This window comes from Pongo pygmaeus, chromosome 1 (genome assembly GCF_028885625.2).
Source record: "Pongo pygmaeus isolate AG05252 chromosome 1, NHGRI_mPonPyg2-v2.0_pri, whole genome shotgun sequence".
NCBI lineage: Eukaryota > Metazoa > Chordata > Mammalia > Primates > Hominidae > Pongo > Pongo pygmaeus.
Genome location: NC_072373.2, coordinates 205,028,894 through 205,045,374, shown reverse-complemented (window position 1 = coordinate 205,045,374; position 16,481 = coordinate 205,028,894). Strand labels below are relative to the sequence as shown.

At 48.8% G+C, this 16,481-nt stretch overlaps 2 protein-coding genes across 10 annotated transcripts in view; one reads left to right on the top strand and one right to left on the bottom strand.

Annotated features, from left to right (window-relative positions):
* Nucleotides 1–143: 143 nt before the first annotated feature.
* Nucleotides 144–14,573, top strand: MTFR1L (mitochondrial fission regulator 1 like). 9 transcript variants are annotated; one of them, XM_063658209.1, is made up of 7 exons: nucleotides 144–1,603; nucleotides 4,622–4,731; nucleotides 5,246–5,350; nucleotides 7,910–8,019; nucleotides 8,220–8,431; nucleotides 11,162–11,447; nucleotides 13,546–14,573. In XM_063658209.1, exons 2-7 carry the CDS (start codon nucleotides 4,708–4,710, stop codon nucleotides 13,649–13,651), a joined length of 843 nt encoding a protein of 280 aa, XP_063514279.1. In that variant the 5' UTR covers nucleotides 144–1,603; nucleotides 4,622–4,707; the 3' UTR covers nucleotides 13,652–14,573. The 9 variants fall into 9 exon arrangements, with proteins under 9 accessions (XP_063514279.1, XP_054355645.1, XP_063514275.1 ...); XM_054499670.2 differs by having other exon boundaries at nucleotides 11,126–11,447; XM_063658205.1 differs by having other exon boundaries at nucleotides 1,484–3,095; nucleotides 11,126–11,447.
* Nucleotides 13,713–16,481, bottom strand: part of AUNIP (aurora kinase A and ninein interacting protein) — a 32,123-nt gene continuing 29,354 nt past the window's right edge. The window contains exon 4 of the mRNA XM_054499751.2: nucleotides 13,713–13,783. Within this exon, the coding sequence (XP_054355726.1) occupies nucleotides 13,713–13,783 (71 nt within the window). The remainder of the gene's footprint in view (nucleotides 13,784–16,481) is intronic.

The window sequence follows — 16,481 nt, the reverse complement described above, 5'->3', positions numbered from 1 at the left end:
AGTTTTGTGATAGAACAAGTGGTAGGACTTACTGTTTTGAGAATCTGGTGCTCTCTGTTGAGAAAGATCTGGAAGTTAAACTCATTGTCTTAAAAGCAGAGCCTGAGACAGGCATGAAGTGTTTTTTTTGTTTGTTTGGTGGGGCTGGCGGGGGGAGTGTACTTCCAGAAAAACCAGTAAAAGAAGGAAGGAAGCAGAAGAGGGAAAGGAAAAATGCTGAGCAGGAACAGTCTCAGCCCAGCCTTGGCCTGACCCACAGTGGGAGAGCTGTGGGGCATAAACCACACTGCAGAGTTGAACTGGCCTTTTGGACCTTGTATCAGTCATTGGCTTGGGAGGTGAAGGAAATTCCCAGGTAGGGGGCTCCATTCTTCCTGCAAGGGGATCTGAGTGGGACACCAAATCAGCATCTACACCCAGGACAGCCAGCCAGCGTGGACTTGCATGATCTGCCATCGCACAGGAGGGAAAGGTAATGATTAAAACACAATGTGCCATCCTGGAAAGAGGGCCAGGCCTGGAAGTCAATCTTCAGCGTTTGAGATATGGTGGAGATCAGGGTGCATGACCTCTGAGGTCTCTTGCCAGGACCAGTTACATAATTTGCAGAGCCCCGTGCAAAATGAAAACAGAAGACCCCCTATTAGAAAATCATTTCAAGACGGCAACAGCAAAGTACTAAACCAAGTACAGGGTTCTGAGCATGCGGCCCGTTATGACTGCATGGGCTGTTCACCCATGAAACCAGCTCTGTCTCTGGCAGAGGGGACTGCAGGCTTTGGAACCAAGGAACTCTAGCCTGGGAGCCAGGCACAGCCCGAGGCTGTGCTGAAGGCAGAGGAGGAAATGTGACCCAGGAACTGCATGCCACAGACCAGGACAGTGAGGGCTGGAGCACAAAGAGCGAGTGGGTTAGTGAGCTTGGAAGGAATGTGGCTCTTCCCACAGTGCCTCTGGAGTCTTGTGCATCAAGTACCCATCTAATAAGCAAACTCATTGAATATACCGTGTGTGTGTGTGTTAGAGAGAGAGAGAGAGGCTAAAATAGAACAAAGCTGCAAAGTGCTGGAGGGCAGGAGTCAGAGGAGAAAGAGGCCCATTCTGCCCATTCTTGCTGGAGAGAGGCTTTGCAAAGGGACTTGCCTGGGAACCAAGAACTGGGAAGGGGGCCAGGGTGAGGATTCTGAAGTTTGCCCTAGGGGTAGGAGCATATTTTAGGGGTCGAGCGACACACCCCTCGGCTTCCAGAAGTCGGATGGGGCTAAACGTGGAGAGCAACAAGCAGGGGGACGCGACGAATACTAGGCCCAGGGATCTCCAAACGCAGCCAACTCCTCCCGGGGAAACAGACCCCGCGGGGACACGGTCTCGATGGAGGGGAGTGTGCTCCGCGGGATCGGCGGCCGCCTACTCGGGAGCCGCGCTCCCCTCACCACCCAGCTGGACCCGCCTCCCGAGGGTGCGCGTAGGTGCGGCTCGGTGCGCAGCTGCGGAGGATCGCTTCCGGGAGGCGGGTCAGCGGAAGTGAGGGCGGTTGAGGCTGGGCGGCCCAAGGTGGAAGGAGGGGCCGTGAGGTGAGAGAGTCCGGGAGCCCAAGCCTGAGGTGAGAAAGATTCTAGGGCAGCGCGGAGGCGGGAGCGCGACCTTCCAGCCCGTTAGTAGACTCGGTCTACGTGCCGGGCGCTGTGCGGAGCCCGCGGCTCCTGTTCCCGCGCGAGTTCTCGCGGGAGCCGCAGCTGTCCGTCTCACTTGGCCCGGGGGAAACTGAGTCCCCGAAGGGTAGTTGCTCGTCGGAGTTCCCCAGCAAACAGTGACCAAGCCAGACCTCAGGCTTCTAGTTTCGGCTTCGCTGCTTGACGGGCCGGGCTGCCCCGCCGCGCATTCTGAGACCTGGCCGTGGCTCGGAGGCTTCCGCGCACTCCGGTCCGGGTCCTGTGGGTCCAAGGGCCGCTGGGCAGGCGGCGAGGACTTGGCCGACCTTGGTCCAGGTCGGGTCGTCTGCCGCTGAGGAGGGGCGGCGCGCCCTGGCCGGTCCCCTCGGGGAGAAGGTCCGCGCGGGTCTCCGGCCACTGCTGCGCGCGGCAAAGTTTCACTGAGCGCGGCGGCCTCTGTGGGGGCCCCCGGGACCAGGGGTGCTGAGCGGGGCCCTGCGCTGGAGGAGCTCCCGTTCTGCTGAGGGGACGCCTGTCAACAGACAGCAACGGCAGCCTCCGGAGGGCTGCGGGGCGCAGAGGTGACAAGACCCACCGGTGCTGCCGGCGAACCGGGGGAAGATCTTCTAGCCAGTGACACTTGGGGGCGGGGGTGACAGCTGAGTTGGTGTTCCCCTTCATTCGTTTAGTTCAGCGCGTTAAAGAGCTCACTGTGTCCTAGGCAGACGTGCTGTGCGCGGGGATCACAGTTATCTAGTTCCTCTCGCGAGGACTCCGAGGGACAGGCAGGGTGCTGCGGAGCGCACAGGAAAGGACCTGACCCTGTCGCAGGGAAGGAAGGTGATGCTTGAGCTGAGCTCTGAGGAATGATGAAGAATGAGCTCGGCGAAGGGGGTGCTGGTGTTTGATGCAGGGCTCAGAGGTGGGCCCAGTGTTGGGGGTTGAGGGCCAGTGTCGCTGGAGGGCAAGGGGGAGAGCAGGAGGGCTGGCTGCGAAGTGTGCAGGCCTTGGTGCTCAGTGAGTGTGGTCTAGAGAGGGCAGAGAAAGATGGGTTTGGGACTGATTGTGGATTTAACCCTGTGTTGGCTCTAGTAAGCCAGTTTTAAACGGATGAGCGATGTGATTAACAGTGTGTTTGGGAAGGATTCCTCTGGCTGTGTGTGAAGGTTAGGCCTAGCTGGGTCTTTGGAGGTAAGGTCGGAGAGGAAGTGGCAGTAAGCACTGTTAGTGCAATTTGTGGCCGACACGGACATTCAGCACAGAGCCTGGCACACAGAGGGACTCTGATAATAAAGGCTTGAACTGAGCCGAGAAGATGGAGCCCACGCAGGAGGTGGCAGGACCTGGACCAGGCTTTGGGTGCTTTGCACTGGCAAGACCACTGAGTGACCTTAGACAAGTGCCTTCCCTTGTCCAACTTCCTTTCTTCACGTGTATCGTAAAGTGAGTGACACCTCCTCTCCCAAGGGTAGAAGAGGGGACCCTCCACGGGAGGTCTCCAGAAAGAGCTGCTTTGTCAGTCTAGTCTGTCCCCATTCAGAGCCTGTCCAGGGCTCCCCAGTGACTTCTCACCCGGACCTCATGACTTGCCCCCTACTTTTGTAGCTTTATCATGCTCTGCTCCTCTTTCCATATCCTTCACCTCCTTGGGCTGGACCTGTGCTCTTGCTGTTTTGTCTTCATTTCCTACTGCCTCGCAACTTACTACAGGGCACTAGGGCCAGAGCTCAGACTTCATCTGGCCACCTGCCTAGTGATACTCAGCCTTTGCTAGAAGTATGTATTCATGTCCTATCACTCTGCTGGACAGCGAGTTCCTTGAGAGCATGACTGTGTCTTACTCCTTCCATAGCCCCTACGGTGCCCAGCACAAGGCCTGGCACAAGTGGGTACTGTTGGCGTTTGATGAACAAGTGAATGAACGAGCACACTGATTGCATCTACTCACCATGCAAGGACTGCTGTGAAGAGCAGTCAGATATCACCTCACCCATCTGTGTCATGTTTTAACAGTTCATTAAGCACTCAACCCAGTTTCACTCATTGACCCTTAAGGTAGCCTCCAGCGGCAGCTTTTCCTGTCTCCTTTTTCCAGATGGAAAAACCAGCGTTCAGAAAAGTTAAATAACTTGCCTGTAGCTGCAAAGCCAGAAGGTGGCTGAGCCAGGATAAACTTTTTTGGCTCTTTTTCTCTGTAGCTCAGGAGACTGAGATTAGCATGAGCTGGTGTTCGTTCTCCTATTTTCTCTGATCTCTCCCTTTGCAAGGGCCCAGCAGTGCTTTTACATCTCATCTTCAAGAATGAATCCTGGCCTTGGATAGTACTTATAATTTGGCTAGATGAGCTTTGTAGCTACCAAGGATTCTATTTGCATCTTTAGAAGTTTTGCCTCAAGAAACCTGAGAGCCCAGGAAGGCTCTTGGGTTGGCCAAGCTCACTAGGCAAATCTTTTTTTTTTTTTTTTTTTTTTTGAGACGGAGTCTCACTCTGTTGCCCATGCTGGAGTGCAGTGGCGTGATCTCGGCGGCTCACTGCAAGCTCCGCCTCCTGGGTTCACACCATTCTCCTGCCTCAGCCTCCCGAGTAACTGGGACAACAGGTGCCCGCCACCATGCCTGGCTAATTTTTTGTATTTTTAGTAGAGACAGGGCTTCACTGTGTTAGCCAGGATGGTCTCGATCTCCTGACCTCATGATCCGCCCGCCTCGGCCTCCCAAAGTGCTGGGATTACAGGTGTGAGCCGCAAATCTTTACCGCAAAGATTACCGTGCCTGGCCGCAAATCTTTAACAGAACCTTTAAGAGTCTGGACTTAGAGAAGTGTTGGGTGAGGGCAGCCTCTTGGGCTGATTTTCTCCCCTGTGAAGTCATGGCTCTGCAGGGCCTGGTTTTGTGGGGCTTGTGTGGTGACCATTGAATCCCCACTGTGGGGGGTTGTTTCACAAGAGGGAAATCTGGTGCTCCTCCAGATGGCCTGATATGAAGGAGTCACGCCTCCCGCCTTCCGGAGCTGCCCAGTGGCTGCCTTGTCCTTCAAGTGCAGGAGCTGGTTCAAATGTCGGAAATGGAAGCCAGTGTGGTAAGGGGCATTCCCAGGGCAGGGGTATGGTGGGGAAGGTTGGGTGCTGGGCCTGCTGAAGTACTGTATAAGGTTCTGAGACTCTCCAGTTGAGCACTCCTTTCTCCAGAGGCCTGGAATTGGAGCAAGGCCACCGTTTCACTCCCTCCCCCTAAGAAGAACCAACTATGATCCTGGGGCACTTCAGGAGTCAGTGTATGTCTGCCTTTCTGTACAGAGGGCGGGAAGGAAAGCCTGGATAATCTCTACACTCAGCTACTTCCTCTCCCCTTCCCTGACCCTCCCAACATTGACTGCCTTAGCAGCAGCAGGTATTCCCTTGGGTGGCTGGCCAGGGTGTTGGCTGGCAACTGGGGAACCTGCCCTCACTATAATTGAGAGTTGACTTGCCCCTAGAGAGTGCCCTGTCCCTAGGTTTGTGGAATTCAGTCTCCCTGCTAGAGAGGAGAGGACAAGGACAGTAGTTAGATTCATTCTCTGGGGTTGTAGCTGTCTCCATCTCTCTTTGCTCCAGACCATCCCAATCTGGCAAAACAAGCCACATGGGGCTGCTCGAAGTGTAGTAAGAAGAATTGGGACCAACCTACCCTTGAAGCCGTGTGCCCGGGCGTCCTTTGAGGTGAGTATGTTGGAAGGGCAGGAGAGTAGAGGCTCAGACAGTGCTGCTTCTGTGCCCCAGACTCCTTGGTACTGCCCAAGTAGGTTGTTTCCTGGTCACTTTTCATTCTGTTATGAAATACTTGTTAAAGTGCTTATAAGAGATCCTGGTCACTGTGTCCTCCTGAGTGCATACAAACCTGTGACCACAAGGAACCTGACAGGTCCCCCACATGGGACACTGAGTGTTGTGATTTTTGAGTTGAACGCTGCTTTTCTTCACCAGCCCTAAGAATTGGCCATGTAGCCAGTATTTTTACTTATTTTATTATTTTTTGAGATGAGGTCTCCCTATGTTGCCCAGGCTAGGCCTTAAACTCCTGGGCTCAAGCAGTCCTCCTGCCTCAGCCTCCTATGTAGCTGGGATTACAGGCACACGCCACCATGCCTGGCTCCACCATTTTTAGTGTTTCTCTGAGGCCATAATTCCTCAGCCTGCTCTTTTTGGCCAATCTGGGCATCCTTTACTGGGGTGCTTTGGTCTTACCTCTGTGTCTAGGGATCCTTTAGCACCCACTCAGCAGCAGAGATTCCTACCCGGCCCAGGTCTCTTGAGACCCCTTCTGTGGTAGAAAGTTAAGTAGCATTTATTAGTCCCAGCTGCCTCCCTCTAGGAACTAATGGTTAAGCACCAGCCCCAAACTATATGGTTCAGATGTGTGCATTTGGGGAGCTGGGACACAAAAGAAATACTTCTGCTTTCTACCCACACAGAGGAGATAGAAATATGTGCATAAAAGGATGTGGGCCCAGGTAGAAACAGAAATGAAGGAGCCAAATCTGTATAAAAGATGCTAAGAAGCGGAGTCTGTAGGAACTGGATCTGGAATTAGAAGAGGTGTCAGGGTTGGTATTAGGGTCAGGAATGGAGCTGGAAGTGTTGCAGGTGTAGGGGGCAGGAAAAGCTGTCCCAATATTGATTGCCAGCTATCTAGAATTGCCTAAAGATCCTGGGCAGGAACTGGTCCTAACTGCCTCAGAAGCATCAGAAAAAAAAGAGAGACAGCTAGGGAGTGTGGCTCACTCCATGGAGGCCGTCCCCACACTTGGCTATACCCCCTTCAGTTCTTTGGCCAGATGCTGGGCAGAGACAATCAAGGGCACAGGCTCTCACAGAGCGGGAATATATGTGAGTAGTATTAGTAATACTAGATAACATTTACTGAGCACATACTATATGTCAGGCACTGTGCTGAGTACTTTATATGTGTTTACTCATTTAATTGCCAAGAGCAAAGGAGCATTCAGGGCTAATCAGGAAAACAAATGGAGGCTTCCCCCAAATGGCCTATTTTAGCACTAGTTGGTGGGTCACTGGAAGTTCTTCTCTGTGTGACCTTGGAGTATATCACTTAACTCCTGTGAGTCCCAGGTTTCCTATCTAAATGCAGGAGAGATCAATCCTGGATCCATCTACCATACCAAATAATTTGTAGCAGAAACAGTTGAATTTTACTTGTGTGTAGATATGCATTTATTATTATTATTAAATTACCCTAAATATTATTTAAGGGACTCTTACCAATTTATTTTGAAATTTTAAGCACATGAAAATATTAAAATTATGAAAAGTAAAAGGAAAATAAATTACCTATAATTACACAGTAATAATACAATAACTATTAATGTCTTAGTGTAGTCCTCTCTTTTTCTAGATGGATGTTTTTTACTTTGTTGTAATCACAGTCAACATGATTGAATCCTAATTTTTCACTTTACTCAACATCTCTAGGTTGAGGAGCTATTTTAAGAAATCCTATTATGGTTCCTTTTGTATAATCATTTCTTTTTATTTAAATCTAAATATATTCAAATTTTCAGGTTTGTTTAAAACAGCATTGCTGTAACAATGTAGATCTCAATTAGCTATACAGGATTATAAAAAGCTAGTCAGGAAAAATTTCCTATTGCTGTAACAGGTTGTGGATGACTTCGTACTTGTATTTTCACCAGAGGGCACAGTGATTTTAGACAGTTGCCATCTCTACTAAAAGGTGACTCAGGCCTGTTCCACTGAAGACACAGAACTGTTTGTAATCCCATAGACTCTCATGCGTCTGGCCTCTTTTTCTTTTTGAGTGTGGCTCTGTTGTCCACGCTAGAGTACACTGGCGCAATCTCAGCTCACTGCAACCTCTGCCTCCCAGGTTCAAGCCATCCTCCCACCTCAGTCTCCTGAATAGCTGGGACTACAGGCATATACCACCATACCCAGATAATTTTTGTATTTTTTTGGTAGAGGCAGGGTTTTGCCATGTTACCCAGGCTGATCTCAAATTCTTGGTCTCAAGCATTCTGCCTGCCTCGGCCTCCCAAATGCTGGGATTACAGGTGTGAGCCACCATGCCTGACTATCATCTGGCCTCTGTTCAATGTTTTTGACCAGGAACCTTCTTCTGCCCCCTCTAGGAAGCCTTCCTGACACCCAGTGCCGGATTAGGTACCCCTCCTGTGTATTCTACAGTTTCTGATTGGCTCATCATGGCGTCTGTAAATGTTGATGAATTTTGCTTCTCCATAGACCCTGCCCAACATCTCTGACCTGTGTTTGAGAGATGTACCCCCAGTCCCTACCCTGGCTGACATCGCCTGGATTGCTGCGGATGAAGAGGAGACATATGCCCGGGTCAGGTAGTTGAGGCAGCTGGTCTGCTAAGGAATGGAGAACTTCCCAGAAGAGGTGGCAGGCAGCAAGGAGAGAGGAATGAGAACTGTGAGCTCAGAGATGAGCAGAACCTTACTATGCTACTCTTATAGGAGTGGGGGAAGGAACTTTAGGAGCACAGTGGCCTGCTGTGTCTCACTGACCTACTTGGTTTTCCCTGGTCCAGGAGTGATACGCGCCCCCTGAGGCACACCTGGAAACCCAGCCCTCTGATTGTCATGCAGCGCAATGCCTCTGTTCCCAACCTGCGTGGGTCCGAGGAGAGGCTTCTGGCCCTGAAGAAGCCAGCCCTGCCAGCCCTAAGCCGCACCACTGAGCTGCAGGATGAACTGAGCCACTTGCGCAGCCAGATTGCAAAGATAGTGGCAGCTGATGCAGGTAGGAGCCCCTGTGCCAGGGCCAGAACATAACAGGCTGTTCCTTTCCCCTGGCTCTTGGGCAGGATAGGGGTAAAGAAAATGGTAGTCCTTGGTTTGGAGGCACTTAGGTTCTGGGCCCTGGGGTTGTCCTGAAGCCTGGCTAGCCTATAGTGCCTCTTAGATGGTTTCTACCAGCCATTTTGGGCTGAATGGTTTGGTTAGGAACAAAATATTAACCTGTGACCCCAGGCAGAGTCCCTCCCTTAGCCCCAAAACTGACACCCTCTTCTAAGTGTCTTTAAGATCGCATCTTACATAAGCCCACAGTAGCTTATTTTTTTATTTTATTATTTTTTTCTCTCAGAGTCTTGCTCTGTCGCCCAGGCTGGAAGTGCAGTGGCACGATCTTAGTTCACTGCACTCTGCCTCCCGGATGCAAGTGATTCTCCTGCCTCAGCCTCCTGAGTAGCTGGGACTACAGGGGTGTGCCACCAGGCCTGGCTAATTTTTATATTTTTAGTAGAGACAGAGTTTCACCATGTTGGCCAGGCTGGTCTTGTATTCCTGACCTCAGATGACCCACCCACCTCAGCCTCTCAGAGTGCTGGGATTATAGGTGTGAGCCACCGAGCCCAGCCAGCTTTCCTTTTTCTGGAGACAGGGTCCTGGTTCTTGCTCTGTTGCCCAGGCTGGAGTGCAGTGGCGCAATCTTGGCTCACCGCAACCTCTGCCTCCCAGGCTCAAGCAATTCTCATGCCTCAGCCTCCTGAGTAGCTGGAATTACAGGTGTGCACCACCACGCCTGGCTAATTTTTTTATTTTTAGTAGAGACTGGGTTTTGCCATATTAGTCAGGCAGGTCTCAAACTCCTGGCCTCAAGCAATCCACCCAGCTCGGCCTTCCAAAGTGCTAAGATTACAGGCATGAGCCACCGTGCCCGCGGTTGAAACAGAGTCTCACTCTGTCACCCAGGTTGGAGTGCGGTGGCGCGATCTTGGCTTGCTGCAACCTCCACCTCCCGGGTTCAAGCAATTCTCGTGCCTCTGCCTCCCAAGTAGCTGGGATTATAGGCGCATGCCACCATGCCCAGCTAGTTTTTTGTATTTTTAGTAGAGATAGGGTTTCGCCATTGCCCAGGCTGGTCTCGAACTCCTGAGCTCAAGCAATCCACTTGCCTCAGCCTCCCAAAACTCTAGGATTACAACCATGAGCCACCGCGCCCTGCTTTCCTTTTCAATACAAGAAGTAAACATTCCCCCCACCACCACTGAGACTTACCCTTTTTAAGCACCTATCTTCCCTTGCCTTGTCGTTTCTACCAGGGATCACAAGTGGCTTTACTTCAGTTCTCATACTGCTAGTGACATTGTCCCCACGCCCCACCCTTCAAAGTGGGGAGTTGCATGACATTATGTTATGTTTTCTTATCTCAAATTGGTGGACTTTTTTGGTGGAAGGAGAATTTCATAAAGTTGGAGATTTTGGCCTTAAAATACAGTGGCTGGGCACTGTGGCTTACGCCTGTAATCCCAACACTTTGGAAGGCTGAGGTGGGTGGATCATCTGAGGTCAGGAGTTTGAGACCAGCCTGGCCAACATGGTGAAACCCTGTCTCTATAAAAAATACAAAAATTAGCCGGGCCTGGCAGCATGTGCCTTGAACCTGGGAGGCGGAGGTGGAGGCAGAGGCAGAGATGGAGGTTGCAGTGAGCTGAAGTTGCACCACTGCACTCCAGAATGGGTGACAGAGTGAGACTCCATCTCAAAAAAAGAAAAAAACAAACAAACAGTGGTCCATTATGCAAACAAGCCCTATAACCCACCCCTCCAGCTTTCTGTCTACAGTTAAGGCAGAACCACTGGAAATGGATGGGAAGCGTGCCTTAACCAGAGGCATGGACAGCCAACAGGTGGATCTCTGCCAAGATGCTCAGGGCTTATCTTCATATTCCTCCCATCCTCATTTTTTCACTCTGCATTGACTCAGAGTCATAGCTCTGAAATTTATCATTTGGTAGGACACATGAAAATCATGGTGTTCTTTGAAATCTTCATGTATTTAATTTCTTCACATGGAAGTTTTATGAAGAATTGTACTGAAACTTTGTTTATATTTCTTGGCTACTTTTTTGTCATCCAAGAGACAAGCAGAAGTAATATGTTTTTTAGAAACATAGTTTTTAATGTATTTAGTGTTTTTAAAGTATTTTTAGAAATGTAAAAATTGAGGAAATTCTCTCCACTGAAATTTGGGAAGGTTGGGAGGTCTGTCACCATTCTGGTTTTGCTCAGAACATGTCTTCTAGTTCACAGCAAGATTCAAAGGAGCATAGTCAAAAGCACTAGTCTAGTTAGAGAAAAGGACAAATTCAGGCCTTAGCTCTGTCACTGCTGCTTTGGCCTATGACAGGGCTATCACTCCACAGCCTGTTGTGGAATGGGAGCTTTTAAATGCCAAGGCCTTTATCAGGCTGGGTTTTCCTGCCCTCCTGGAACACTGGAAAAGCCCAGTGCTTCTACAGCTTTCTGAGACCCCGAGTGAGAAGCATAGTGGAATGACCCTCCACTGGCTACAGATACCATCCTGGCTCTCCCAGATTGTCATGGTGTCAGCCCAGGAAATGAATGTTCAGTAGGCAGGGCTGTGGGGAGAAGATACTGCTACTGTGTTCTAGCCCCAATGTCCACCCATACCTATTGTTTTCTCTTTCAGCTTCGGCTTCATTAACGCCAGATTTCTTATCTCCAGGAAGTTCAAATGTCTCTTCTCCTTTACCTTGTTTTGGATCCTCATTCCACTCTACAACTTCCTTTGTCATTAGTGACATCACCGAGGAGACAGAGGTGGAGGTCCCTGAGCTTCCATCAGTCCCCCTGCTTTGTTCTGCCAGCCCTGAATGTTGCAAACCAGAACACAAAGCTGCCTGCAGTTCGTCTGAAGAGGATGACTGCGTCTCTTTGTCCAAGGCCAGCAGCTTTGCCGACATGATGGGTATCCTGAAGGACTTTCACCGAATGAAACAGAGCCAAGATCTGTAAGTATCTGATGAGGAGCTCTGGTATCTATTTACTCGGAGTTGCCCATGGCCGATTATCTAATGCAACATACTTACATAGTAAGTTCTTAGTAGTACCATATGTTATGTCATTCATAAAGCTTGCTGACTACCTGCTTGCCAGTGCCTGGAGCCCCAGTTTGAGGAAAGAGCAACACTTTACATTTATTGGGTTTGGTCACCCCAACCAAATATGAGGCTAGTAGGGATTTTACAAGAAGGCTCATCTAATCCAACTTCTGTCCTCAGGTGGCTTTACCACTTCAGTTCTCATACTGCTAGTGACAGTGTCTTCATGCCCCACCCTTCAAAGTGAGGGGTTGCATGACATTATGTTCTGTTATGTTTTCTTATCTCAAATTGGTAGACTTTTTTGGTGGGAGGAGAATTTCATAAAGTTGGAGATTTCTGCTTTAAAATACAGTGGTCCATTGTGCAAACAAACCCTGCACATTCAGTGATTTGAGAACAAGGCTTTTGAGACTCACCAGTAGTTCCAAAACCTAGCTGCCCATCAGAATTGCTCGGATTTATTAAAAATACACCTTTAACTTACTAAAGTAGAACCCCAGGGAGTGGAGCTCTAGGTTTTTCCGACGGAGTATGAGGGTCTTTGGGGAATACCTACCTTGAAAAACTTCATCTGGCAAAGAAGCCTCAGGGAGTCACCCCATTGCATAGTGTTTCTCCAGTTGTGGGTTGCGGTTTCAACAGCTGCACAGGACTCACCAGAGGAGCTTGGTTTGAATGCAGGTTCCTGGGCATTTGAGAGCCAGACCTTGATGGCCAGTACCCAGCTTGTGCAGCTCTGTTTGTTAATGCAGATGAAAAACTGTTTTGGGGACAGGGAAGTGAGGTCTTCTCCTGAGTTGATAAAGTTCCTGTTAAAGGGAAAGTTACTTGCCCTGGATCCCTTTTTATCTCCTGGGATCCATTTCCCTCTGAAAAGTAGACCAGGCTAAGTGACTCCCTCATTGCTTCCTGGCAGTTGACCCATTTAGGGAAGTCACTCTTAACCTTCCTTCACTGGCCCTAGTCAGGTTGGTCATACTCACCCATATCTCTTTGGTCTTCCACATTCCCAAATTCAGTTGCTGCCGCTTTTGGTCTTCTCTGAGCTGTTTTCTTCTGAACACAATGTTTTATAGGTTGACTCTCAAACTTTCTCTTACTTGCCTTTTGGACCAAATTAGATTCAAGACCCTTATTGCTAGCCCCCTCCTCCCACTTGTGTCATCGGATCAGAAGGAGCTGGGTCAGTGAATAAGAATGGGAAAGTACCCCAGTCAGCAAAGGTTCAGATATGTCACCAACCAAACGCAGTCCCTCTTGTTTTTGCTTTGAAGGTTGAATAGTCAGTCTTCGCTCTTACATTTAGCTTAATCACCAGTAAAACACCTTCATGATGAATGTATATAAGTTCACTAGGATTTCAAGCAACTGTTTACCAGGTATCTAGGACCCTCTCATATGATGTATCAGATAACTTGGGCCTACTTCAGTCTGGAGTTGGTTTTGTTCCCATGAGTTTCTTATGTGAATGTTTTGCTCTAATTCTGGCTCTCATAAAAAATCATCTCCCCTGAAGGGGAGACCGGGTAGTAGGAAATCCCAAGCACACCTTTTCCCCAGAACTATCAAGGGTCAGAATAGCCAAGAGTCATCAGTCACTTCCCCTGCTGACCCTCTGGGAAATGCTACTAAGAAAACATAGGGCCAGAAGGCAGAAGCAGAAGCTTAGCCACCAGAGGCCAACTCTAACAGATTGATGGTCCTTTACTTTGCCCACACTTTATAGCTATTTCAGGAAATAGTAAAGCATTCTAGTTAATAGATGAGATCTGGAACCAGCTAGTTTGGTTTTGAACTCTGGATTCACCGCTTACTTGCTGAGTGACCAGTGACCTTGGGCAACTTGTATAACCTTTCTGTGCTTCAATTTCCTTATCTGTGAAAGGGAATTGTAATGGCACCTACCTCGTAAGATTGTTGTGAAGATTCAATGAGATAATGTATTCAAAGATACACAGCACTACACTGGAAAGAGTAAGTACTCAAGCTATTATTGTGTCTCTAGGAACCGGAGTTTATTGAAGGAGGAAGACCCTGCTGTGCTTATCTCCGAGGTCCTACGGAGGAAGTTTGCTCTAAAGGAAGAAGATATCAGTAGAAAAGGAAACTGACAACCCTCAGCTCTGCAAACTCAGTCTCATGCTCCTGGAATACCTTCAATAGCTGCCTTCCTCACCGCAGATGTTTCTGCCTCTTAAGGATAGATCTTCTGCAACAGTCTTGCTGACAAGCTAGAGCTTGGACTGAAAGAGAAGAGCTGGATTATATGTTTCCCAGACTTCAAACCCTAGCAGAAGCTAAGGCTTGTGATTTGACCTGAGACGTTTGTTTCAGGTAATCATGTAGAATGAAGTATCCTAGTTTAAAGGGTAAGAGAGAAGTTGTTTCTGGTTTTTCCTTGCCCCTGTGTGAAAATAGGTCCTAAATGACTGACTGACTTCACTGCATTAGACCCTATAACTGGTCTCACAAGATACTTTGTGCCCAGCTGTCACTCACTCTCAGCAGCTTCCTTGCAGCAGAGCAGGGCTGGGGGGAAGGGGCTATAAATGTTTGTATACATGTTCACAGGGCACGGAAAATCTTATGCTGCTCCGTCATAAACCTACACCAATGCCCAGCAATCACCCTCCTCACTTCCTCGTCTAGATGTAGAGGTCAGGCTGCTGAACCAGCCGACACATGGGCTACTGCTGGGAAGCCTGGGCTGTTTTTTTTCTTAAACACATTTTATATTACTGAACAACCAAATCTACCCTCCACGGCCCTGAGGCCTTATCAGTTCCACTGATTAAAAACTTTCTCTTCCACGGACTTTAAGCCCAGTAGGAAAGAGAAAGGAGGAGGGGGAAAGAGCATACCATCTTTCTTCCAGGCCCTTGACTGCTCCTTTGGGTTGGGCTAAGGTTTGTATCTACCACACCATGCATGACTCAGATGCCCTCAGGTCCCTTTCTCTATGGTATGTATACTGCTTGTGTTTGGGTTGAAGCACTACCTGACATTAAAGGAAGGACTTGGAGAGAGAATGCATTTGCTGTGTCCATCTCTTGAGTTGTGATTACCCAGTATCCTTCAGGGGCATAGTTGTTAATTTTAAGGTGTATGAACTTAAACAGGCTACTGGCTTCTCCTCTTTCCTTATAAGGTCCTGCCCTTCTAGGGGGTTTCTTCCCCCTTTCTGTAGAGATTTTGCCCTATACTCTTTTTCTTTTTTTAGAAACAGTATCTAGCGCTGTCATGCCCAGGCCGGAGTGCAGTGGTGGGATCATTAGCTAACTGCAGCCTCCAAACTCCTGGGCTCAAGTGAGCCTCCCACCTTAGCCTCCTGAATAGCTGGGACTACAGGTACGCACCACCACACCCAGGAAATTTTTAAATTTTTTTGCAGAGATGGGGTCTTGCTATGTTGCCCAGGCTGGTCTTGAACTCCTGGTCTCAAGCAAACCTCCCACCTCAGCCTCCCAGAGCATTGAGATTACAGACATGAGCCACCGCACTAAGCCCTATACATTCTTAAAAGCAGGTCTTCCAGGAAAATGACTGGAGAGATGACATACAAGATAAAAGTAGAATTTAACATTTAAATTAGGCCAGGCACAGTGGCTAGCACCTCTGATCACAGCACTTTGGGAGTTCAAGATCAGCCTGGGCAAGAAAGCAAGACCTCATCTCTACAAAATATTTTAAAAATTAGCTGGGCATGGTGGCATGTGCCTATAGTCCAGCTACTCGGGAGGCTGAGGTGGGAGAATCACTTGCGCCCAGGAGGTCCAGGCTGCAGTGAACCGTGTTCATGCCACCACACTCCAGCCTGAGCAACAGAGCGAGACCGTGTCTCAGAAAAATAAAATTTAAGTAAAAAAAAAAAAAAAAAAGAAGCAGTTCTATCTTATAACCTTGCAAATTTGTCCCCTAGAGGTTGTTTAAGCCTCTTAGGTACCACATCAACAACAAAAGATAATGCCTTGGGTAGAAGACAGATCAAACTAGACTCTGGTTCAGATCAGACTCAGGGCAATGACAGCATATACTATTATTACAGTGTTGCATTTTCAAAAATAAAATTGGTAATGGTTTAATTACCAATTATCACAAGAGCCACTCTGTAAACATTTATTTGGGTTCATAGTTTTACAAAGGGGATTCCCTCCTATCTTGTGGGAAAAGGGTAACACAGTCACATCCAGATTGTTATATAGCTCAGGCTTTTTAAGGGAGATATTTAAACATAGAGTATATAACTTTAAAGTGCTGTACAGTTACCACAAAAATAAGAAACTAGTGCCATTCTACCTCTCTTCTCCCCACACCTGGGTTGTGGGGAGATTTGCTAATCACTAAAAAAAAAAGAGTCAAGAGTAATCATCCCAAGCTTAGGCTGAAGTGGGTTAAGATCAGCCAGAGATTAAAAGCTCACACATCTGGCTGGGCATGGTGGCTCACGCCTGTAATCCCAGCACTTTGGAAGGCCGAGGTGGGCGGATCACGAGGTCAGGAGATGGAGACCATCCTGGCTAATATGGTGAAACCTCGTCTCTACTAAAAATACCAAAAAAAATTAGCTGGGCGTGGTGGTGTGTGCCTGTAGTCCCTGCTATTCGGGAGGCTGAGGCAGGAGAATCACTTGAATCTGGGAGACAGAGGGTGCAGTGAGCCGAGATCGCACCACTGCACTCCAGCCTGGCGACAGAGCTAGACTCCATCTCAAAACAAAAACAAAAACAAAAACAAAACACATCTATAAGCAAGGTCCCAGTCAGACATCTGGAAGGGCAAAGAGATGGCTCTGTGCAGGCTGAGTAAAAGGCGCTTTCATAGAGATAGATAAATACCCACCGTGCTGCCTCAGTGTTCATCATAGACTTGTTCAGGGAATTTACCAGCCACCATCTTCCTGAGGGAAAGCCATGATGCCAATCCCACTGTCTTAACAATGGT

Bases quoted from the DNA above. Each gene is read 5' to 3' on its own strand.
- MTFR1L (XM_054499670.2), top strand. From the start codon at position 4,708: ATGTCGGAAATGGAAGCCAGTGTG. The intron at 8,432-11,125 runs GTAGGAGCCCCT...TTTCTCTTTCAG, and splicing joins GATAGTGGCAGCTGATGCAG to CTTCGGCTTCATTAACGCCA. The intron at 11,448-13,545 runs GTAAGTATCTGA...TTGTGTCTCTAG, and splicing joins ATGAAACAGAGCCAAGATCT to GAACCGGAGTTTATTGAAGG.